This window comes from Eubalaena glacialis, chromosome 3, assembly GCF_028564815.1.
Source record: "Eubalaena glacialis isolate mEubGla1 chromosome 3, mEubGla1.1.hap2.+ XY, whole genome shotgun sequence".
Classification (NCBI taxonomy): Eukaryota; Metazoa; Chordata; class Mammalia; order Artiodactyla; family Balaenidae; genus Eubalaena; species Eubalaena glacialis.
Window position 1 is genome coordinate 193,670,509 of NC_083718.1, and position 25,167 is coordinate 193,695,675.

At 58.3% G+C, this 25,167-nt stretch overlaps 1 protein-coding gene across 1 annotated transcript; it reads left to right on the top strand.

The window, feature by feature from the left end:
- The first annotated feature begins 2,574 nt into the window (after positions 1-2,574).
- On the top strand, positions 2,575-24,163 carry TTC34 (tetratricopeptide repeat domain 34). The gene is made up of 8 exons (XM_061184158.1): positions 2,575-3,355; positions 10,878-11,724; positions 13,150-13,375; positions 14,499-14,703; positions 15,577-15,743; positions 19,554-19,824; positions 20,613-20,827; positions 23,636-24,163. The coding sequence occupies exons 1-8, from the start codon at positions 2,575-2,577 to the stop codon at positions 24,161-24,163; spliced, it is 3,240 nt and encodes a 1,079-aa protein (XP_061040141.1).
- The last annotated feature ends 1,004 nt before the right edge of the window (positions 24,164-25,167 follow it).

Genomic DNA, 25,167 nt, shown 5'->3' on the forward strand with positions numbered 1-25,167 from the left:
GGGTTACCTGTATCCAGGTGTGCTGCTCCCAGGTAGGGTCTGCAATCACAGCTTCTGGCCCACAGAGACCAATGGGCTCATCCGGCCAGCGCCCGAGGGTCCACGGGCACCATGTGCCAGGGCAGAGGCTCGGGGGACCAATCAGGCTAATGTGATGGCGAATGTCAGGCAGGACTGCTGCCTCCACGCCCCGGGCCCTTCCCACAGCCCTGTGACAGCCCAGCTTCATTACCACTCTTGCCTAATTAGGGTAATAAAATGAAAGTAATCAAAGCCATGGGAGATCTCTCACCGCTCAGCTCGGTATTGTGCCTTTGTGAATGTCAAGGAGCTAAAGAACGGGCCAGGAGCCGGACCGGGGGGCCAGGCCCTGCTGACCACACCTGCCTGACCCTTGCAGACCTTGAGCCCAGACTCTGTGCCCGTGGAGCCCTCCCTAAAGGGCTGGTGGGCCACATCCCGGCGGCCAGGACCCTGGGGAGGACATCAGAGGCAGCACCCCCCTCCCCTGCCCCTGCCCACCCTGCCCCACAGCATCCAGTGCCCTAGTGGGCACTCCACCTGGTTCCCTGAGCCCCACAGAGGACCGGGGTTTCCTGGCATCTGGGAACCTTGACATCTTGAATTGGGAGGGGCCCTAGCCCCAAACAGGACCACGTCTCCAGGGACGTGCAACTCAGCGACCTGCCCAGGGGCCCCTGCCAGGGCTGGGCTCAGCGTCTCGGACCCCAGTGCACCAGCACCGCCCCAGCAGCCGTGCCCACCTCTGTACCTCTTCACACTTACCCTCCTTGCTGCTGGGAGGGGGTGAGTCCTAAAATATCACCCCCACCCCATGCTGCCGGCCCTCCTGCACTACAGTCCGGGTGACCCTGGGCCAGCAGGTGCATGTCACAGCCCCTTAGGGCCACCTTCTGGACCTCATCTCAAGAAGGGACAGGCCCTCTGCTCAGGAGTGGCGCCCAGGCCATTGGGAGTGGAGGTGGCTGGGTGTGTACACAAGGGTCTGGTCTGTCTGCCCAGCTGGGAGTAGCCTGTGGGGAGGAGACCCAGGGCCAGTAGGAAGACCTACAGGAGTCCAGGTGGACGGGGCGACTTGGGGGCCGGCTTCCTAGGAAGCAGCCTGCAGGAGGGGCACCAGCCTGTAGAAAGGGGCCCTTAACCAGCCCGACAGTTCTGGGGATGGCAGGGCCCAGGGCTCCTGCACCTCCCCGGAGCTCCTTCCTCACCTGTGAGGGTCATAAGGATGCGTGTGTGGGTAGCCCCAGACTGCGGGCAGCTCCTGCCCGGCGCCCAGGGGCCCCATAGCCCCCTCCCTCCTCCCCAGACTCGGGGCTCAGGCTGCCCAGAGCCTGGCCCTGGGGTGGCGTCTCTCCCCACCCCTCCCTGTGCTCTGGTGGGGCAGGGTCGGCGGGGCGCAGCGGGCCTGGGGGACGGGGCGGGGTCCGAGGCGGGGGCGCGCCTAGCCGCTGGGGGCGCCGCTGAGCCGCCGAGCCGCCGGGGTGTTGACGGTGTCCCGGGAAACGGACCCGCCCTCCGGACCCGGGCGCAGCGGCGGTGGGCGCCTCTGGGAGCCCAGACGCGCGGACCCTCGGGCAGAGCCGCGTCCACCGCCCCTCCACCCGGCCGCCAGCAGGTGTGGTGGCTCGAGCCTTTCCCTTCCCCGCGCGCCCCGCACGGCCCCGGAGCACAGGCGAGTGTGAGCGCGTTTGCACATTGGGGGGTGCCTGTGTGTGCACACGCGTGTGTGTGTCTCAGTGTGTGTCGGAGAGCATACACTGGGTGGGGGGCTTGTTTGCAGGCACTTTGGGATCCAGGAGAGAAAGGGCCACGAGCAATTCGTTCTTCAGGTCAGAAGGTTTGGGGAGGGGGAGAGGCACAAGACAGGGCTGGTTCTGGAACTGACCTCAAGACCTGACCCTCTGGCCTGGGCCATCGTGGCTCCCCACTGCCACCCAAGAGCCGGCCAGGTGCCCCTCACCACCCCAGCACCTGCCCCCCCCCACCGCATTGCCCCCGTGCAGGAGGTGGGCACGGCTGTGGTCCTGAGTTTGGGTGAACAATAGAAACTTAGAGCCCTGAGAAGGCGTCGAGAAGGCCTGTGTGAGCTGGATTGATGGGAGGGGGTCCGCCTTCCTGAGGGTCTCTGTGCTGGGAGGGGCAGCAGGTGAAGTGAGGGCCACCCAACTCCTCCCTGCGTGGATCCTCAGGGGTCAGATGTCCACAGAGGGCCCATTGCCGAGCGGGGTCACGGCCCCATTCTGCAGAAGAGGAAGCTGAGGCCTAGAGGCAAAGAGCCCGCTGGGGGCCTGGCTTGGGAGGCGTGCCCCAGCCCCATGGAGACGCCTGCAAGGCAGGCACCCCAAATGCCCCTTAACGGTTGAATTCACCCTGCCTTCACTCGGGGGCTCTGCGCTGACCCTGGGGTCTCCATGGGGAGGGGCAGGAGGCCTCTCTGGAGCAGAGCTGGGGGGCCGTAGGGCAGGTGGGCTGCCGGCCACCCACGCACTAACCACGCTCCCCCCTCCAGGTGCTGGGAGGACCGGACATGGGCCTATCTGAGGTGTGGGCGTGATGTCGGCCCAGGAGCTCGCAGCCTGCCTCTGCTGGCAGGGGGACCAGCACCTGGCCCTGGGTGAGACACCACTGGCCACCGCCTTCTACCTGGCTGCCTTCAGCTGCCACGCCTCCTCGGCTGTGCGGAGCGTCCGAGCTGCCCTGGCCGGGGCTCGGGGGTCCCCCGTGGTGGCCACGCTGGAGGCCTGGTGCCAAGGTGACAGCCAGATCCCGGCCATCCACTGGGACGGCATGGCGGTGGTCTCTCTGACGGGGACCCTGGCCTGCGCCTTCCTGGCCACCCTCTGCCCCGACCACCCAGCTGCAGCCCTGCACTCCCTGGCGGGCCTGCTGGCCCACGGGCACCACGGGGAGGTGGTGCAGCGCTGCGGGGCCCTGCTGGACCCTCATTCCCAGCAAAGTCTGGAGCTGCGGCTGACCCGTGCCCTGGCCTGGGTCCTGTCCAGGACACGGGTGGACGCCGGGGTGGCCGACTACCTCCAGGCCTTTGCAGCCAGCGCCGACCGGATGGTGGCCTTCGTTCACACCCACCAGCAGCCCTACCTCCCCGCTCTGGTCAGCACCCTCCAGGACTACATCTCGGTATGCCAGGAGGCTGGGGACGGTGCCAGCCAGCAGGAGACCGACTGCCGGAGACTCCTGGCAGCCCTGGACCCTGTGGGCACCTGGAGCAACACCCCGTCACCCGAAGCCCTGCTCCAAGGTGGCAGGTATGAGGACTGCCAGGCGGCCTGCAGCCGGGCCCTGGAGGCCACCTCAGCGGGCAGCAGACCCCAAGGTAGGTGTGCCCTCCACACCCCCTAAGGGCCGGGGCAAAGGTTGCTCTCACCATCGCTTCACTGCATGGTTAAGTCCTGCTTATGGCGGGGGTGGGAGTTGTGCTGGGGCTGGGGACACCACAGTGACAAAACAGAAAGACCCCTGACCTTATGTAGCACCAAGAAAAGAAGCAAAACAAAATCTGTGCTTTGAAAAATGGACTATGAGAGGTGCTGCTCTAGCCTGATGGTCAGGGAAGGCTTCTTGGAGGAGGTGTCGTTTGAGCTGAGACCGAAGGATTCCAGGCAGCAGAAACAGAATGTGAGAAAGCACTTGGGGTTCCTTGCCACTGAATGGAGCCAGAATGGCTGGCGGGGGGCGGGGATGGGGGCAGAGGGAGCCGGGAGACGCTAAAGACAGTAGCGGTGGCTAAGCCCTCCTGGCCTTGAAAGACTTTGGATTTTATCCTCAGGGCAGCAAGAAGCCATGGGAGGGTTTTAAACTGTGGAGTGAGGTGCTCTGATTTGCACTTTTAAAGTTTCCTCTGGCTGCTGTGCACAGAATGTGCCGCGGGGGCCAGACTGAGAACAGAACCTGCTGGAGGCTGGGGCGCGGTCCAGGTCTGAGTTATCGCTGAGACAGAAACGACAAGACTGTGGCCAGATGTAATGATGGGGAGAGGACGGGGGCGTAGAGAAGGATCAGCAATGATTTTAAGAGTTCGCCTTCAGCAACTGGATTGCAGAGGCCGGGAAGGAGCGGACAGGAAAGGGGGCATCAGGGGCTGGAGACACCCCCAGTCTGAGATGCCGCTCCTGCCAGGCCCCTTCGCTGGGTCCTCCGTCATGGCGGGGGCGGGGGCAATGGGGCGTGTGGTTGGGAGCACCCCGGAGCCACGCGCCAGCCTGCCGCCACACTCCCGGCTCCCTGCCGCCTCTCCACCTCCCCGTGCACAGGTGAAGGTGGTGGCCACGCCCACTTCTGAGGGTTGCTGTGCAGATTCAGTGAAACTGTGTATCAAGCCCTGAAAATGTTGTCACCCGCTAAGCGCTCCCCAAAAGTGTCCCTTGAGCCCCTCAAGTAGACGTGTCATTAGGCAGCTGGACACATGAGCCTTGAGATGAGTGGGGGCTTGGTCTGAAGAAGGGGTTTGGGGATCATCCACACAAGGAAGGGATTTAAAGTCAAGGTCTAGATCGGGAGGGAGCACGGGAGAGAGTGGGGCAGCCGGACACCTAGAGGTGGGGGGCCGGGGGCCTGCCATTCACTCAGTGGGCGGACCCATTGTGCGGGTTTGATAGGCATTTTCATCGCATCCACACAGCAACCCTCGGAGGCGGGTGCAGGCACATCCCCACGTGCCCGTGGGGCCGCCAGGGGCACACAGGGCGTTCACAGAAGCTGGGATTTGACCCCCGGGTGCTCCTAACTGCCCACTGCACTGCTCTCCACCAAAAGAGGGCCCAGCAAAGGGGACAGGAGGACGGAAGAAGGCGGAAACTCAGGAGCCTGCAGGGCAGTGGCGAGGGTGTTTGCGAGATAAAGAGCTGCACCGGCTCAGAGCTGCCTCAGCCGAGCCCACGTGGAGGGCGGGGCATGTCTGTGTGTCCCACGAGGCTGTTGGTGACCCCAGGGTGAGAGGGGCGCCAGACAGAACTGAAAACTGAGCGGGCCAATTTCTTTCTGGAAATATGCCAGACCAGATACCCTGAAACCCTCCTGCTATAAATTACCTAGAAACGCTCGAGTCGCAGAGAATCCCGAGTAGGAGGCCCTTGGTGCCCAAAGCACAAACATGTAGGGGCCTGTGCACTGAGGGCGTTCAGCAACCCCTGGGGTGGAGGGGGTCTTCCACTTTAATGGCCAGAAAAGCCCCTGCAGAAATCCAGAATCCCCAAAGGGCTGCAGCCTTGAGGAACAGTGTTCTAGAAAAACTCTGCTCCTCACCCCCACCCCCAGAGACTGCAGGAAGCTTGTCTGTCCCGCCTGGGCTCTGAAGCGGACAGGCGAGCCTTCACTATGGATCGCTGCATTCATTAGGACAAAGTCACTTATGTCACTGGGAGTCACCTTATCATCCCCACCTACACTAGCATGGCTTACCATGTGAACAAATAAATTCTCCTGTAACAAACTTTTTACAAATGTAGATTCCTATAACAAATGCATTCTAATCTCCAGGTTACTTATCCAAAGTCCTTGGAAACATCGAACAAAACCTTCCATATTTGGGAATATGCTCAGCCCTTCTTAGTACGTGGACATACAAGGACACTCAGTGTATGAGGACAAGATACGGAACAAGAGTAGCTTTAACTCACGTCCCCCAGGGGCCTCAGTTCCCTGACTGCTTATCCTCTGAAAGTCCCCAGGGCAGCCATCTCCAGTTCGTTCAAGGTTCCTCATTAACAGCTACTGGGGTAGGTGAGAGACAGAGCCATGGTTGTTACAGCTCCGCCCAGCATGGAAACAGAGTTCACTTGGCCTTGAGATTTGCTGGGGCCGGTAGAAAATAGTGGAAGTGATGCCGTGTGGTTCTGGAGGCCAGGCCCCACCTCCATCCTCTTGCAACATTCCCAGTGCCCTGCAAGAAAGCTAACTAGTGGACCACGAGGGCACACACAGAAGGAGGCTCAGCCCACCAGGGGCCAACACCAGGGCCCCAGACATGTGAGTGAGGCCACCTTACACCCTCCTGCCCAGTTGAGCCACCAGGTGGCTGCAGCCACAGGAGTGATTCCCGGTAAGACCAACAGAAGAACTGCCAGCTCAGCCCAAATTGAAGAAGAATCGCAGACAAATGGAAATGGTTGTTGTTTTAAGTCACTAAGTTTTGTGGCAGCTTGTTACACAGCAGTAGTAGCTGATACAACTGCATACTCGGTCAGAGCATTGGTTTTTGATGCGTCCTTTAGCCAAAACTGAGTTAAACAATACAAGACTTACAGTTTTATGTTTCTGAAATAACACAATTTACTGCATTCATTAATGGAAGAAAGAAGAATATATTATGTAAACAACCAAATGTAAACAACCAGGAATAGAAGAAAGCTTACTTAATTGCAAAAGATAAAATCTATCAAAACCTACCAAAATATCATACTTAATGTGATATTTTAGAATCAAGAACACGGCGGCTGCCCACTCCCCCATTTATCCATCATTGCTCTAGAGATGCTAGCCAAGGCAATGAGGGAAAAAAATGTAAGACTAGAAAGGAAGAAATAAAGCAACCATTATTTCAGACCATATGATTAGCTATGTAGAAACCCCAACAGAAACAACAAAAATGTATTAGATATAGGAATAGAATTTAACGGGAGATACAAAAAGTATTTATGTTTATAGACACCAGCAACAAATAGAAACTTTATGGGGTTTTTTTGTTTGTTTTCTTGTTTCTTTAGATTTATTTTTTTATTTTTTTAACATCTTTATTGGAGTATAATTGCTTTACAATGGTGTGTTAGTTTCTGCTTTATAACAAAGTGAATCAGCTATACATATACATATATCCCCATATCTCCTCCCTCTTGCATCTCCCTCCCACCCTCCCTATCCCACCCCTCTAGGTGGTTACAAAGCACCGAGCTGATCTCCCTGTGCTATGCGGCTGCTTCCCGCTAGCTATCTATTTTACATTTGGTAGTATTGGTAGTATTTATAAGTCCATGCCACTCTCTCACTTCGTCCCAGTTTACCCTTCCCCCTCCCCGTGTCCTCAAGTCCATTCTCTACGTCTGCGTCTTTATTCCTGTCCTGCCCCTAGGTTCTTCAGAACCTTTTTTTTTTTAAGTTTCCATATGTATGTGTTAGCAAACTTTATGGTTTTAAAATACACCATTTACCGTAGGAAAAGAAAATAATGTATTTCAATGAGTCATATGACTTAATGGAGAACACTATAAAACTTTATTAAAAGAGAATAAATTATACGTATATAAGCAGAGAGAGAGTCACTGTCCATTGATAGGAACACTTGATATTATAATAGAAAAGGACCAATAATAGACAAGACAAAGGAGAATGAGCAGGAGCAGAGGGGGAGGGGGAGGGGAGAGAGGGGGAGGGGAGAGAGGGGGAGGGGAGGGGAGAGAGGGAAGGGGAAGGGGAGGGGGGAGGGGAGGGGGGAGAGAAGGGGAGGGGAGAGGGGGAGGGGAGGGGGGAGGGGAGGGGGGAGGGGAGGGGAGGGGAGGGGGAGGGGGGAGAGGGGGTGGGGGAGCGGGAGAAGATGGAGAGGAAGGTGGTGGTACAAGGATTTTCTCTACCAGTTAATACAAAGCTATGTTAATCAATACAGAAGGATATTGACTTAAGGGATAGATAGACTAATAAAACCAATAAGAGAGGTTAGAAATAGACCTGTATTTGTCTGGAACTTAATATGCGAGAGTGTGCATTGCAAATCTATGGGGAAAAGAGGACCATTATCCAATGCATGGGGCTGATTCTCTACCTCAAACCACGCAAAAAAAAGTAAATTCCAGGTGAATCATGTTAATAGCTAAATTTTACAGTTTCTAAGAGAAAATATGAGAGAACATCTTAGGACTTCTGTGTACAGCTGGGCTTCTTAAGATACAAAAAAAGTGGAAACAGTAAAGAAAAATTTGATACATTTGATTAAATTGAAAATTTTAAACTTCTGTTTTGCCCATAACTATAGAAAATGAGAGGAGAATCCACAACAGAAGAAAATATTTGCAGAATATTCAGTGGGCAAAAGATAAGTACCCAGAGTATTTGAAGAATTCCTACATATCAATAAGGAAAAAAAAAAAAATCCAGTACAAGAATTGGCAAATGCATTTCCCAAAAGAGAAAACACAGATGGCTAATAAACGTGCGGAAAATGTTCAACATCATAGTAATGATACAAATGCAAATTAAAACAATGAGACACCACTTTCTACCCACCAGATTGGCAAGAAAGGTTTTTTAAATAAATGAGCCTTACCAGCAATCAGGAAAATGAAAATTAAAACAACAGTGGGGTAGCATTATAGCATTTTATATTCCCCCACCGCCAGATTTTCAAAATTTTTAAATCTAACAATAAAAGATTCTGGCTTTCAACAATGGTGAAGTAGCTGGACTAAACTGTGTGTCCCACATATAATTATAAAATTGGGGCAAAGTATAAAATGCAAATGTTTGGCAACCGAACAGTGACCAAATGCAGGGAGAAACTGGAGACTGACCCCTAAAAGATGAAGACTGTACAAGGTAAGATTTGCAGGCTTGCAGCTTTTTGCCTCCTCAACCCATGTTTTATCCATGTAGGACAGAAGGTTGCCATTTTACTGGCTTGAGATATCATATGACAGAAGTTGGGGTTGAGAAAAGTGACTGTAAAGTTAGAAGGGAAATCCTGAAAAAGAGAGAGCCACATTCAAGGGAGAAGGGAGGTAAGACCCCAAATCTGTGTATTAAATCCTCGGCTGACCACTGAACTATACACACATGGGAGAGACTGGGTGGCCTGAAAAAGCAACAACTGGGAGCTGCAAGAACTAAATGGAGATTTCAGCTGCTGTCCAATAAAGAAGACAGAGAATTTGGAGTTTGATCCTAGCCAATTTAACTGCCTGCTAAAAGAAAATTCAATTCTCTTCAGAGGAACACAACTGAACCCAGAGTCTCTACAAAGAATCAACCAGATGTCTAGTGTACAATTTAAAAAATTACTAGACATGCAAAGAGACAGGAAAATAAAAGGTGAGCCACAGTCAGGAGAAAAAGAAGTCAACAGAAACTGACCTCAAGATGATCCCAGGGCTGAAATTAGCAGACTAAGGACTTTAAAGGAACTGTTATAAATATATTCAAGGACTAAAGGAAAATATGGTCATAGTGAATGAACAGTTGTGGAATCTCGGTAGATAGGTGGGAACTATAAAAAAAAAGAACCAAATGGAGATTCCAGAACTGAAAAACACAACTGAAATGAAAAATTCAGAGCAGATTGGAGACAGCAGAAGAGCCAGTGAACTTGAGATAGAGTAGAAAGTATTCAAGAGGAAAAACAGAAGGAAGATGAGCAGAACCTTGGTGACCTATGAGACAATATCTGGAAGTTTAATGTGTGCAACTGGAGTCTCAGAAACAGAACAGAGAACACACTTCCATGCGGGTAAATAATAACCGGCCCCCCAGGCCCCATGAGCTCTCCGTCTGCTGCAACTCCCTAGGATCCATGAACTATTGCAAAAATCAGGGATACAGGTGTTTTCTTCAGGACTTAGTAAATGACAGGGAAGTCTCAAAGTTTCTTTAAATTTGGCCACCAGGACTAGACTGGGTGACCTTGTTGTTGGTTGGTTGGTTGATCTCAGGGTGCAAGATGCTTCTTTTACTTGGCTATCTGCGGTGTTGTGACACTTACCCACAATGGCAACAGGGCAGGGCAGCAGCAACTTCGCTTCCGTGCAGACGTGAAGGTTATTTGCCCTCTCCTGTTTCAGTGTAAAGGATTATTACTGTTGCGGCTATTGAGTTAGGTTATAAGGAGAAGTTCTGAAGGAGTCCGTGCAAAAGGCACTGAAGTGGAGGTTCAGTGCCCCAGCATCGTGACTCGCCGGGCCCTGAGAACTCCCCTCCCCAGCAGCACTTTCTTGACCTATATAATACTATAAGGGTGGGGCACCCATGACCTTGAACTCCTACCAGCACTGAGTTTCCTGCGATTCTTTCAACGGCATGCACCTGCCTGGCAGGGATGGGGTGGCTTGGCTTTCTTTACCAGTCGGAAAGCCCCCATTCACACAAGCATGTTTACGCTGCTCGGATACAAAGTATGGGGACAGTGGAGGTGAGGCCGCTGCTGATGGGAAAGCTCACTGAGTGACGCCACCCACCAGCCCTGGTTCCAGGCCTGGACACACATTAATCCATTCAATCCTCGCAGCCCTGTGAATGTAGACCACCCTCATTCCCACTATAAAGCAGAAAAGGAAACTGAGGCACGGCAAGATGCAGTAAATCCCCACGTCCCCCGCTCTTTAAGCGGCATTGGGTGCATCATCCCTCTTTCCGGAACCTGATGGGGTGATCTCATTTCAAAGAGGGAAGCACTGGGTCCCACTGTAGCCAAAGAAGGCATGAAACAAAGATGCTGCAGTGACACCTGGCCCCTAAACCGTCACAGGCTCAGAACCTCAGCTCTGACCTGGGGGAGCAGGGGTGGGGTGGGGTTGCTCTCAGAAGAGGGAACTCAGCCCTAAAATCCATCACTGAAAGTGCCAGGGGTGTTGTGACGAAATGTCCAGGGCGGCTGGGCTGGCTTTGACCCCACGTGGCGAGCAGCGCTGGGGAGGCCCACCCTGGTTCCCCCCTTCTGAGCCTGCTCTGTCCCTGACGGGCTTAGGGCCTCCTGCCAGCACTCATCCTTCCGGTGCCATGTCCTGGGCTTCTGGGAGACTCAAGGGAATCGCCATGAGACGCTTCAGAAGGTCCCCGCACTGGAGGGCTGGGGTCTGCAGGTGGCTCCCCTGGAGGACGTGGCCCAACAGGCAGGACCAACACCTCTGTTCTTTCCGCAGGTGAGCGTCGGGCCACCCTGCTGGTCACCCGCGCTGCCGCGACCTTCCTCCTGGACAGCGGGGCCCAGGACCTCCTTCAGGACCTGCACGAGGCCTTCTGCGAGAGGCCCTCAGGAGCGCGGAGGCAGTTAGAGGCCGTGCTCTCGGCCGGGGACCAGGAGCGTCTGCGGGCGCAGGTGCAGGAGGCCGCGGACGTAGGCTTCGCGCGCTTCCAGGAGACCGTGCGGAGCCGCCCTGAGCTCCGCGAGGACTCGGGCCGCGAGCTGCTGGCCCCGGTGACCCGCGCGCTCCGGGTCCTGTGGCGCGTGGCACCGCCCGGGGCGCGCCCGGCACTGGGCACCCGGCTGGCCGAGTGCCTGCTGCTGCGGGGGGACGCGGTGGGCGCTCGGGCTCTGTGCGAGCGCTTGCTGCGGCCCTGGCGCACCTGGGACCGTGCGCGGGACCGGGCCGGGGACCGCGCGCCCCTGCTGGCGCTGCGCGGCTTCTGCGCGCTGCACGCCGGCGACGCGGGGCGCGCCCGGGAGGACTTCCAGGCGGTGGTGGAGCTGGGGCCGCCGCACCCTGGCAGCTGCGTGCGAGCCCTGTGCGGCCGCGGGCTGCTGCGGGTGCTGGCGGGCAGTGCGTTCCTGGGCGCGCTGGACTATGTCACCGCCTGCCGCCTGCGGCCCGAGGAAGCTCTGCTTGTCACCAAGGCCTACGTGCCCTGGAACCAGCGGGGGCTGCTAATGACCGTGCTGCGGGAGGAGGGCCGCAGGATGCTGCAGCAGAGGCCGGAGCCGGGATCCGAGAGCGGGCCGGGCTGCAGGAGCAAGGCTGCAGAGGCCGACAGCCGCGCTGCGCAGGAAGGGTAAAAACTAGACCCGTGCACGCCTGGGGCCGCTGCTTCATTCTGGTCTCCTCCAAGTTAGTCGCGGTGTGTTTCCTACTACTTTACAGTAAACTGAGGCAGGGAGATGCTAGGTGATTTCCCTAAAGCTTTGGTGGCAGATTTAGTTCCGGGGCCCGGATCTTAGGACCCTCGGTCCCAAAGGGCAGGATGCATTATGGACTTAGTTGTCAAAGAAAATTAGAAACGCAAAAATGGGAATGAAAAAATAGAACTTACCTGTCATCCCACTGTTTCATTTCCTTGTTGTTTCTCCTTGTGCATATAAAATAGAGTCCACAAAACTGAATTTGTGCTCTATGTGCAAATGCATCCCACCTTTTTTACTCCCTAGATCATGAACACTTCTTTGGTCACTAGATACGTTTCTTGGGCAGCCCCATAGCTCATCCTGTGAATGTGCCATCAATCCTTCGGGCACTCCAGTATGTCTGCTCTTCGTTATAACGCATCCCGGGTAACCTCCAGCCTATGCTATGCTCTGCGCTACAGATGGAGACAGAGGTGGAGCTCCTGGCTCAGACAACACAGCCCCCGTGAGGCCCTTGACTTTGGAGCTGCCCACCTGCCCATCAGTCCACACGCTCCAGCCCTCATGCTCCTTTCGCAAAATTCTTTGCCAGCCCAGTGGGTGAACCTGCAGCTGTTTTGACTTGCATTTCTCTGGTAGCTGGGAGGTGGCAGGAAGGTGTTTTAGCAAAGCTAAAAGCACTGAGCTGAGGGTCCCCTGGGGGGGGCATGTTTGACGTCAGCCCCCTCGCCCCTACACGCACGCACAGGCACGCACGCACAGGCACGCACACACGCAGGCTTCCTCAGCCCCCTAGTTCCTTAATTTGCATTGCTTTGATTTGATGGTGAGGAGGAACTTTCTTGTAAGAGATTTGGGGCCCTTTCTATCTTTTCTCTCTGGGAACTGTCAAATTTGAGGCTCTGGCCCCTTCTCCCAGTGGGAGCTCCTTCTCACTCCCAAGAGGGCGCCGAGATCATTCCAAGCGCAGCCTGGGTGTTATCCAGCTCTGCCTACGGCGCCCCTGAGCCCTGCAAGGCCAGCATTTTTATCCTGTTTTTGCAGAAAAGAAAACTAAGGCAGGGTTGGCTGGGGGTTAGCATACAGCCTCGATTTCTCATCTGTAAAAGGCCCGCCCTAAGGGGTGGGGGAGAATGGGGGGTGAGGGCCAAGGGCTGTATGTCGGAAGGGGCAGCCGTGTGCTCTGGGGACGGCACGAGGGTCCTTCCAGCAGGAACCTGGTCTCTGAGGTCCAGCGGGAAGGGCGCCGCCTGGACCAGGTGCAGGGGATAGGATTTGCCTGCAGCCTGCCTCCCTGGGCAGGTGAAAGGGGTGTAGGGGAGGGGTCAGCCCTCTCCCAGCTGCTCTCTCCGCAGGGACGCCCGTGGCGTGTACCAGCTGGCCGTGCTCCTGATGGAGCTGGACACGGAGGATGAAGCTTCGCGCCTCCTGGCGGCCGATGCCCTGTACCGCCTGGGCCGCCTGGACGACGCCCACAAGGCCCTGCTGGTGGCCCTCTCGCGAAGGCCTCAGGCGACCCCTGTGCTGGTGCGGCTGGCCCTGCTGCAGCTCCGGAGGGGCTTCTCCTATGATGCCAGCCAGGTGAGGGGGCCCCGGTGGGCCACAGCAGGGCAGATGGAAACAGGGCATAGCTCTGCGGAGGGCACCAGGCCTCCACCGGCCCTCACTCAACACCCTGCAGCCCAGACTTGAGAACAGGCAAAGCTAGTCCCAGCCCCGGTTCTGCCACCTCCAGCAGGTGCCTCACCTCTCTGACCCTCAGTCTCCTCATCTGTGCCCCGGTCTTTCAGATTCTCATGAGAATTAGCTGCAGCAGGTACCCCAGGGCCCAGCAGGTCTCCAGCATGCAGTGGTGCTCTGTATTTGCTTTTCTTGTGTTATGAAGAAAAAGGGCCATGAGTTGAGTGTAAGCAGAGCTTAGTCCCAAATCTCCCAAGTAAACTAGGCTTGGAGGTGACCCTGTCGCGGGGATGGAAAGAGCAGAGGAGCCCCCAGGCCTTCAAGCCCTGCTTGCCTCCCCTCCCTCAGGTGTTATGAGGGCTTCCTGTGGGAACGCGGCAGAAGATTATGTTCCAGGGGGAGATTCAGGCTTTGGGGCAGGGCTGTGGGGCCTGTCAGCTTCCCTCTTCCGCTCTGGCCTGGTTTGGGTTCTGGTCTCCCTGCGCTGGGCCATAGGGGTGGGAGGGAAGGATGCTCTGGGACCGGTGTCCACACAGGTGCAGCCAGCAGGGGCAGCATCGGGCAGGCCTCTGCGAAGTTATATCTCCCCGAGGGTCTCACTCCCCCCAGAGCAGGGACTGATTCCAGGGCTTTTGCTCTGCACCTTCTGAAGGACTCCCTGGGCCCTCTGTCACTTTACAACTTGAAAGCCCCCTTTCCCCAAACTTCTCAGACCTGTGGCGCGTGGGCCCGTGAGGCGAGGTCTCCATGTCGCAGAGAAGGAGGCGCGGCTCAGGGACACTGGGACCGCCCCTCCCCAGATCCTGACACTCAGCAAAGGAGCAGCCCAGAGCGGGGCCCACACCTCCCGACCCAGTTTTCCCTGTGCTCAGCTCTGGAGTCCCTGCCCCCCATGAGCCACGCCCCCACGAGCCACGCCCCTGCGGGCTGCATCCCTGAGCCACACCCCTGCACGGAGGATGGGGGTGGAGTGGTCTGGCCTGGGGCACAGGGAGGATCGGTGGTGACGCCCCTGCCCCTGCAGCTGGTGAAGAAGGTGGTCCAGTCTGGAGACACAGCCTGCCTCCAGCCCACCCTGGACGTCTTCCGCCACGAGGACCGCCAGCTGCTGCAGGGCCACTGCCACGCGAGGGCCCTGGCCATCCTGCAGGCACAACCGGGCGGCGCCGAGGGCAGGGCCCACACCAGGGAGGCCATCGCCTACCTCTCTCTGGCCATCTTTGCTGCAGGTAGGAGCCACCCTCGTACCCCTGGGGCCCCTACCCTGTGCCAGGTGCCTGGGGGCAAGGGGAGCCCCTGCCATGCGGGGAGGGGGTGTGGTCAGGCACCAGGGAGTCTGAGCATGTGCTTGGCTCAGGGGTGTGGCGTCCTCCCAGGCCACTCACTGCAGCGAGCGCGCTAACACCTAGGAGAGGGCCCAACCAGCTGGGACCTGAGCTGGGACCCTCTCCTGAATCCTGGGCCGCCATCGCACACACCCAGGGCCCTGAGGGTGGGAGGGCCAGACTCAGCTGAGGCCCTTCTCCCAGCTCAACCCCTCTCCCTCCATCCGTGGGGAATGAGCGCCCCACTCCCCTAAGCCCTTCTTAGGAATAGCGGGGGCGGCTCTGTGTGTGTGCGCCTGGTCTCCCCGCTCGCCCAGCCAACCCACCGTGCCCTGCCCTAGGTGCAGGAGGGTCAAAGAGCTGGGCCTTCTCAGCCTGGCACCTTCACGGCTGCAGCCATTCTGTGACCTGCCCCGTGGACCCTTCCCCCCACCCCCGCCCCTCCCCTGGCCTCACTTCAGATGCAGCTGCAGTGCCCCCTCCTCTCAGAAGCCCCCTCTGACTGTCCACCAACCCTCCCAGATGCCAGCCCTCCTGGCTGAGCTCCCCGTGTCCCTCAGCCAGGGCCCCCGGATCAATCCAGACCACTGCTCCCTGGTGTGTTGTGGTGTCCAGCAGTCTGTGAGCTCCCTAGGTGACCCCAAAGCTGCTGCACCCCCTCCCCCTGCCCCTTAGGGCACCAGGACAGGTGCAGTAACTCCTGGGTGAGGGCAGACACACTGAACCTGGCCGTGCCCAGCCGAGGTCGCATCCTGACGCCACACCCGCTTCCTCCAGGGAGTCAGGCGAGTGAGCCCCTGCTGGCCCGCGCCCGCTGTTACGGGTTCCTGGGCCAGAAGAAGACGGCCATGTTCGACTTCACCTCCGTGCTAAGGGCTGAGCCGAGAAACGTGCAGGCGCTGTGCGGACGGGCGCTCTTGCACCTGGCCCTGGACCAGCAGAAGGTACGGGCCCACCCTCCCCACCTGGGGCTGGGCAAGTGGGGGCGCCCAGGGGAGGCGCTGCCCTCCTGCTCAGCCCCCCAGGAGAGAGGAAGCAGGGCCAGGCCATCTGAGCGTCAGTCATCCATCAAAACCCCGCCTGTACTGGGGCTCACGGGAGCCTCACCATCACATCCCCGGTTTGGGGGAGTCTTTCCCTTCCATCTGCAGAGTCCCCATGCCCCCCCGCTTCAGTCAGCATGGATTGATGTGCAAAGCCTCAGGATTACTAGGGGGCCCCCCACCTTACAGTAATGAGACCTCCGCTGCCCCCTTGGGTGCCACTCTGAGCTGTCTACACAGTGCCTGTGGATTTGGGTGGTCAGCGTGCAGGGCCAGGGGTGGGAAGCGGTCCATTGCAGGCCCAGGGCAGGTACTTTCCAAAGGGAAGACGTGCAGCCACAAACAAACAGCCCTGGTCAAGGGCACTCTGCAGCCAAGAGCAATGCCATTGGTGAATAACTGAAATCGATTGTCTGCCCTGATGCTTTGCTGGGCCAAAGTACAGCCCAGAGGTATCCTGCCTGCCAGGTTTCTGAATTTCTTAAGGGCTGGAGTCCTCGGAGACGAGGAAAAATGCTCCAAGATGCCACTGGGATGACAGCCTCTGAAGATGGTGCTTCCGCCTGTCAGGGTGTCTGTGTTTCCCCCAAGGGCACCGGCAGCCCGATTTCTCTTCCAGCTGGGCACACACTTGTGCTTGGGAGCCCAACCCTCTGCAGGCCCCTTCCTGTGCTGGGAAAGCACCTGTAGTTCTCAGGGACAAGCCCATTAAACAGAGACGGGATTCAGCCAGGAGGGCCCTACTGCAGGAGGCGGACCCCTTGGAAACCCACCCCTGGGTGATCTCGACATGCCAGCAACTCCTCCGAGAGATGCCTCAGAAACATCCCTCCTGCCGCTCTGTCCAGGGCAGCAGGGCATGTGGCAGGGAAAGTCAGCCTGGATGTCTGTGAGTCAGGATGAGGGAGCAGGGGCAACCCCACATCGTCACACCCATGAACTTCCTCCTCCTGGAGATGGGCTGCGGCCAAGCACCCACACACCCTCTGGCCCTTCACCAAGAGAGGAGCTCTGAGCCAGCCTGCCGGGGTCCAGAATCCAGAACCCTGCTCCCCCTCCTCTAACTTTCTGAGCAAGTCCTGTAACACCTCTGAGCCTTGTTTCAACATCAGTAAAATAAGGGGGGGGCGGGTGCTTGTTCAAGGCCATCAATGCTCGGCCTTGAGGGGGTTGCTTATTCAATGCTGCCAGATACTCAGCGTGGTGCCTGGTCCCTAATGAGGGCTCCATATGCGGCAGCTGGAATCCCCATGAGCCAGCACAGAATCGGACTTTACAAGCTGATCAGGTTTACCACTGGCCAGCACCAGGGTCACGTAGGGCCCCGGTCATAGTGTAGGAAGGATCGGAGAGGACCGTCTTTCCATCCACCCATCTAAGGGCTCTGTCTCTCCAAGACCTTCATCCCCCACACACCTGCTCCAGGAGAACCCCATCCCTGGACTTTAAAAGTATCTGGGCAAACTTCCAGTGCTGGCTAGGAGAGGGTAACTGGTATTGGGCTGCTGAAAACAAAATATCTGGATAAAATACATGACAACTGTCTTCAGGCCCTGAACAACAGGCAGTGGAGAACTGCCATCCCGGAGGAAAGGGAAACCACACAAGGGGAGTCCAAGGGGAGCCCCACGATAACCTTTCTGCCTGGGGAGGCTTTCCTGTTACTGCACAAGGAGGTGGGGCAGTCAGCTTGCTGAGCTGAGGAGGCAGAGGCTGGGGTTCCAGGCTGCTGCAGTAGCTGGAATTTGCAAGGAAAGGCGACGGAGAACATGGGGCTGTGCAGAGAAGTCTTCATGGGATTCCAAGTGGTTCTTGTCTGAGTCTGGGCTGCACATGCAGGGGCCCAGCAGAGCTCACCGGTGGCAGGAGATGTTGGAATTCTGACCCTGCCAGAGCAGAGACCTTTCTGAATACCTTGGGCACTTAGCTGAGACCACACCCTAAGTAAAGGTCATATCTTAGGACTAAGTTCAAAACTGAAATGGACCTGCCCTCACAAGGAACAAAACCAAGTCTAGCAGAACCAAAATGACCCACCAGAATAAAACACAACCTCCTTTATGAGAGGGTGACATAGTCCAGACTCTACAATGTGCCATCCACAATGTCCAGCCCAAAATCAAAAACTGCTAGACACACAGAGAACCGGGAAATGTGACCAATAATAAGGAAACTAAGTACTCAATAGAAACAGATCTTGATCTTGAACAGCCACCTCTAGATGGCTCAGATGCTGGAATTAGCATACAAGGATGTTAAAACAGTGATTGTAAACATGTGAAGAACTTCAAGGAAATTTTTTTCATAATGAGTGAACAGATGGGGAATCCTAGCAGAGAAATGGAAACTATAGAGAAGAATCAAGTGGAAATTCTGGAGCTGAAAAGTATATCTAAAATTTTAAATTTACCGGATGCGCTTAACAGCTGGTTGGAAACTGCCAAAGAAACGGTTAGTAAAATTGAGGATGGACCAATACAAATTATCCTATCTGAAGAACAGAGGGGGGAAAAGGATTTTTTTTAATGAAGAGAGCTTCAATGACCTCTGGGATGATTCCAAGCAGTCCAGTATACATATAACTATAGTCCCAGAGGAGAAAGAATGGCGCAAAAATATATGCACGTATGTATATATGTATATGTATATGTATTTGAAGAAATAATGGCAGAAAATTTTCCAAGAAGCTCAACAAATCCCAAGATGATAAACACAAAGAGAACCACACCTAGGCACACCTTGATCAAATTTCTGAAAACAAAAGATAAAGAGAACATATTCAAGGCAGCCAGTGGGAAAAAGAAACATTACATACAACAGTATGAAAAAATGACTGACTTGTCATAGAAACAATGGAAGCCAGAACACAATGGAATGGTGTCTTTAAAGGTACATATTGTGGGGACTTCCCCAGCGGTCCAGGGGTTAAGACTCCACGCTTCCACTGCAGGAGGCACGGGTTTGATCCCTGGTCAGGGAATTAAAATCCCACATGCCACACAGCAGGGCCAAAAAATAAAAAATAAAGGTACATATTGTCACCTCATAGGACAACTGCCAAAAAATGTTAGAGAGGCAGAGTTAAAAGGCCAATGGAGGAACTAAAATAAAATACTAAAACTATTCAATTAACCCAAAAGAAGGCAGAAAGGGAGGGAAAAAAACAAAACAAAACAAAAGACACCTAGAAAACCAATAGGAGGGTGGACCTGAAGATGACTCCATGGCTGCCGACTGTTGGCCAGGTCAGAGGTCAGATGCAAATGACTCACCAGGGTCAAGGCTCTCCTAATGGGGCCCAGCCTCCTCCCTGGCCTCGTGTGCTTCCACAGCACAGTCAGGGCCTCTAGACTCCTCCCCCGCCACTCCAAGCTGCAGACTCAGCCCCTGGCCCATGGCCCTTCTGGTACCAGCCCAAGCCCACCTCTGTGCCATAGCGGGTTCTTTATCAGTGTGGCCCTTCTGGGGTTCCAGACCGTTTCCCCCGTCCAGAACTCTGACACGCTTGCCTCAGTTTCACCACGCCCTCCTTGAATGCTCACCATACGGGCCCTCATGTTGGCTGACCCCCCACTCCCACCCCACGGTGGGAGGGCAGGAGCTGGGCCATCTGCCCGTTCTGGTGTCCCCAACATCCGGCACCAAGAGGAACATGACAGATACCCAGCTGGGACCACTTCTGCCACCCACCCTGCCCTCCTCCCCTTGCAGGAGGCTGTGGACGACATCCTCTCGGCTCTGAAGCTCAGCCCAAGAACGGCGGTCCCTGAGATCCGCTCTCTGAAGCCAGAGGTCCAGGCCCTCATCACGCAGGGCCTCTCATCCCGCTGCCGGGCCCTCTTGATCCAGCTGCCGGACACAGGGGCCCGCCTGAGCAACGAGGACGCCCAGAGCCTCCTGGCCGCGGGGGAAGCACTGATCGAAATCGATGCCAGGCAGCCCAGCTGGCACATCCTCCTGGCAGACGTGCTGGCTGCAGTGGGTATGTGTCGGCCCAGACATGAAGAACGTGGGTGTCTGTCCCTGCTCCTCCCACCCCCGGATCCTTTTCTGTAAAATGGGAGAAAGAGACTCAGGACTCAATGGCTTCTAAGGTCCCTTCCATCCTGAATCCCAGGACCTGGTCCCCGTATGGGTCCTCCGTGTGGCTTTGCCCACTGGGAGGTGAGACAAAGGAGTGATTTGGGGTTTCGTAAAAGGCGCAGATGCTCAGGCCTCCCCATTAACTCATGCATGTATTCAGCAGACGTTTATCGAGTGCCCCGTTCTGGGTGAGACTGTCTCAGGCCCACGTGTGTCGGTCTTTCCTGCAAAATCTTGACGATATTTCAGCACTAATTTGAAAGGGGAGACCTCTCTGCAGCCTGCGTTTCACGGGCCTGTCATCATCACCTCCAAGCCTGTGAGATGCCCCCACCAAGGCCTTCAGGGCCTCCGGGGCTGCTCTAATCCCAGGCGGCCCTGCTCAGGAGAGAGAGCAGGTCCTTGCAGCGACCATGGTGAGGGGGCTTAGAGTCCTGCTACTTCACCTGGGGGCCGAAGAGTTTAGTGACTGCCCCCAAGTCGGGGGGCTGGGTCACCAGGTGAGTCCGTGTGAGTGACGTGGCGTCACCGTGCCCCTCTGCTCCCTGCTCCTTCCTTCTGGTGCTGAGCCCCTCCATCAGCCAGCCACTCCCAGAGCCAGCACCAAGAAAGGCTGAACTGGGCTTCCCAGTGCCCCCACCCCCCGCCCCAGCCCCACCCTGACTGTCCTTCCCCAATCCCTGACAGGCAGCTTTGAGGAGGCCGGCGCCCGCCTGCAAAAAGTCCTGCACGTCACCCCGGCATCAGAGGCGGCCCGGGCCCGGCGTGGCCTGCTCCGGCTCAAGAAGGGTGATGTGTCGGCCGCCACACAGGACCTGCAGCGTCTGGCAGAGACAGACGCCCAGGACCTCGGCTTCCTGCTGCATCTCCTGGAGGCCTCGGAGAGGCAGAGCCTCGCCCAGGTGGGCACAGCGCCCCACGGAGGCCCCAGCCCAGCCCCTCTCCAGCATCTCGGGTGGGAGACCCCCAGGCCCTGGGCTCTGGGTAGTGCTGAACTCCCTATGTGCCTGATCTCACTTGGACCTGGGGTGGGATGGAGGTTCAAGCAGGAGGCACCCGGATCTGGCCAGCTCAAGCCCTGACACCTCCAGAGACCTCAGAGCTTCTTTACATGAGGCATACAAGCCACAGCTGACTCGGGGTCAGGGAGAGGGAGGGGACCCCATCCTCAGAGCCCGACTGAGCCAGGCAGGCACACCTGGCCCTCGTTGGACGCCCACCCCAACCCCCAGGTCGGGCCAGGAGAGGCGTGTCCCTCCCAGTGAGCACGTGGGTGGCGGGCCGGCTCCTGCCCCTGGTGAGCTGAGAGGGACCCTGAAGGGATGCTGGGCTGGGGCTGCTGCCCCTCTGGGTGGGTGACTGTTCCACTGCTCATCTGACAAGAACAAAGAGCACCTTCCACCAGGCCCCGGGTGGAGCCGCTGCCTGCACTGTGGCCCTGGCAACTTAGCGGGGGGGGACCGTTTGGGGGGAGGGGGAGTTCACTTCAGAGGGTGAAAGTGTAAGGAAGACCCTGAGACAGGGCAGTGGGGCTGCGAGGCGGCCCTGGAGGTGAGACCACGATGGCGACAGGCCAAGGCAAAAGCCTGGAGGCAGGAAAGATCTCAGAGTGTTCAGGAAACAGGTGGGCAAAATGCAGCTGGTGTGGAGTGCAGGAGGAGGGGCTTGGGGTGGGGGGCAGAGGGAAGGGTGTCCTCCATTCTGGTCTGGCCACCTTATTCCCTTCACTTGCTGGAGGCAGGAGCAGGAGAGGCAGGGCTGGGGGAATGGAAACTGCAGAGTGGATTTCCCTGCAGTGGCTGAATTTAACCTTTTTTTTTTTTTGGAGGGGTCGGGCGGTGAAGGGACCAGCAGGTTGGAGTGGGGAGGGGCCAAAAGCATCAGCCAGTGAATCAAACCCCTGCGCGGCCTGGGGCAAGTATTTCGCCTCCTTATGCTTCCGTGGGCTCTATCACTCAGGGTCCTTCGGGAAAACTAAAACCGCACTAGGTGTTTCAACGAGGGGGTCAGTAGGGGAGGTGGCTAAATGAGCATTAGGGACGGACGGAGCGAAGCGAGCAATGGGCCACGCAGCGGGGACAGACCTCGTAGGGCTGAGGGGGCCAAGGAGCGTGTTAACAAGGCCTAGAACTCAGAGGAGCGGCCGCGGAGCCCGGGGATGTCGGAGGAGGGGGCCTGGCTGGGGTCTCAGAGCCTTGAGGCGGGGGTGGGGGGGGGGCTCTAAGCTGGGAGGGGGGGGCTAGGTGAGGGTCTCTGAGTTCACAAGGCGAGGCTGGGCAGGGCTCTGTCTCTGAGTTCAAACGACGGGCTGGGCCCGGAGGAGAGCGCTAGGCAGGGCCGCCTGGAGCCCAGATTCGGTGCCGCGAAAATTCGCTCGACGTTGGGCCGTGGCCGGGCGACGAGGGCCGACCCGGAAGTGAGACGGAAGTAGTGGCGCCCCGTTTCCGGCGATAGTACGGCTGCGCGGCCGGTGGCGCCACGCTTCTCCCCAGCTCCGGGGGGACCACGCAGCACCCGTGGGGAGGGCGCCGCACGGAAAGGACGGGTCGCCGGTCCGCGTCGCACAGCAGGGCCGAACTGGCTCCAGGCCGGGCTCCGGCCGCCCGCCAGCCTGTGTGCGCGGTCGGGCTGGTGGGAAGACAGGACCACGCGTTCACCCCGCCGGGTGCCGGGTGCCCTGTGCTCTCCTGGGGACAGGCGGGGAGCGGGGGCGTTGCTACCACCTGGCTGCATGGAAGAGGGAGAGTCAGCAGGAGAGGGAGGGTCTGGAATGTGCCCGTTCAGTCCGTGGGGAGCCACTGTGGGTTCTTGGGGGCAGGAGGAGCCGAATGGGCAAGTGGATTTACCCGGGGCAGTTTGGGGGAAGAGGTAAGGCATTCTGGCAGGTTTGGAGAGTGGGCTTCAGTCACACTCAGAAAAGGTGAGCCTGGGGGGCAGAGGAGAGGCATCGGCCCTCGGGGTGCGCCATCCAGACGGGGGCAGCAGGGGACTCAATCCAGCAGTCCCCGGGGAGAGAAGTGCTAGGGTGGACAGCGCCCTCTGATCTCTGGCCTTGCCCTGCAGCATCCAGCGAGGCTGAGGCTGGGTCCACCACAGCCCTCCTGCATGCACCGCTCTGCCCGTCCCAGGGGAGCAAACGCAACCCCAGCCCCTGGGCCATGCTGGCAGGCGCTGGCAGTGCAGGGGGCGCCCGGAGAGTGTCTCCCTGGCCTTGACTCTGGCTCCACAGGGCCTGCGGGAGCAGCTTGTTGGTTAGCAAAGTGAGAAGCACAGTAGCGCAAAGCAGACCCTGCTTTTCTGACCCGGGGCGCGGGGGAGGCTCAAGGAGCGGGCTGAGCAGAGGCGGCGTTTGCCGGTGTCCTCGGGGCCAGGGCAGCCTCGGGAGGGCGGGGGGCCTGTTGCGGAGGTGGCTTTGCTGGGAAGAGCAGAGGAAGGGGAGGGAAAGGAGGAGGTCACCCAGGTAAGAGAAGCTGGGCCGCAGGTGGGGCGGTAGGGCTGTGAGAAGGGGGAGGACGCCTTCTGAGCAGGGCCTGCCTGCGGGAGAGCTTGCAGGGTGGAGGGATTGCAGCGGGTGGCCTGTGCCCTGTGCTTCCGCCGCTTCCAGAGGGAGCGGGCAGCTTCTGCCTGGGGAACAAGCAGCGGCCAGCCCGCGAGGGGCCTTCAGTGTTCTGGGTTGACCTGACCTCCCTCCCTCCGTCCTCTCTGTGCAGGCCGCAGCCCAGGAAGCTGACACCCTCATGAACTCAGGGCAGCCCCGCCAGGCGCTGGGCTACTGCTCACTGGCCGTCCTGGCGGGTGGCGGTAGCGCCTGTCACCTGCGCCGGCGGGCTGCCTGCCTAGCTGAGCTGCGGGAGTTTGGCCGGGCACTCGGGGACCTGGACCACGTGCTCCGAGAGGGTTCAGGGGACGGTGACCTCCAGGCACGGGCGGAGGACTTCTGCTCCCAGGGCCGCCTGCTTCTGAGCCTGGGGGACGAGGCCGGGGCCGCCGGGGCCTTTGCCCAGGCCCTCAGGCTGGCGCCCGCCCTAGCCCAGAGCAACCTGTGGCAGCGGCCAGGCCGGGCCCCCGCTGCCCACGCGCTCCTGTGCAGGGCCCAGCACTGCCTAGACGAGCAGCGCTACACAGAGGCCTGGACGGCGGCCGAGGGCGGCCTCCTGGTGGACCCGGAGCACAGTGGCCTGAAGAGACTGAAGGCGAGAATCCGGAGGGAGGCATCCTCGGGCTGCCGGCTCCACTGACCCAGCGCTCCCCAGGCCCAGCCGTGGGGCCACCCTGTCGTTAGCATTTCTCCTCCGGACCCTGGGGTGCACCCTGCCCCCAGATCGGGGAGGTGCTCACCCACCCTCCCCCTCCTCCCAGTCCTGGGGTGGGCTGGCGACAACCAGCCTCGGGAAGCAGAGCGGAGAGCTCCCCACTTGGCTGAGTCAGCATCCCAGGAGGCTCGGAGACCCTCCCCTCAACAGCAGCCTGGTCCCCAAAGCTGCGGCCCTCTTGGCCCACACGTGGGGCTCGGGCCTCGGAGAGCAGCCCCAGTCCTGTCCCTGGCTTGGGACCTGCAGGTTGGACGGGGTTCAGGCCGGCCCCTCGTGGCCCTGGGGAGACGGTGCCAGCCCAGGAAGCCCTTCTCCAGGTGTGAAGCAGCCCTTGACCCTGGCCTGACGTTCGGGCCAGCCTCCTGCAGGGCCTGGGCCCCCTCAAGGACAAAACTCCCAAGCTGGGCCCCAAACCCACGCTTTCATCAAGGTTGCTCTCCAGGGAACCCAGTGCCTCCTCCCCCACCTGCCGTGCAGAGCCCTCCGCCCCCCGAGGGGCCCCGATGAGCAGGGCAGCCAGGCGTCTACTCTACTCGGCAGGTCTCCGGCGAAGCTGCCTGACGTCAAGGCGCTTCCTACGTGGATTAAACTTAGCCACCCCTGCCCACCACAGTTTGCTTGGAAAACCTTCTCTCCTGGAGGGAGCGGAGAAGCCCACCCTTGTCCCATCACCGGGGGTTTCAAAGAAGCCAGGTCCGAGTTACGCAGTGTTTCTCTCCTGTTCACGAACGCAACTGCCGGACAGGCCATCGGGTAAAGCCGGGGGCCAGGGGGTGCACTCGCCCCTGCTGTCCTCCCCCCGACGTCCTGCCCTCACCCGTCCCGTCAAGGCCAGAGTTCACGCTGAGCCTGTGGGTGCCCGGCGCGCCACAGCCCTCCAGGACCTGACGCTGTTCGCAGAGCCCCCGACGTGCCTCCCACCCCCGGCT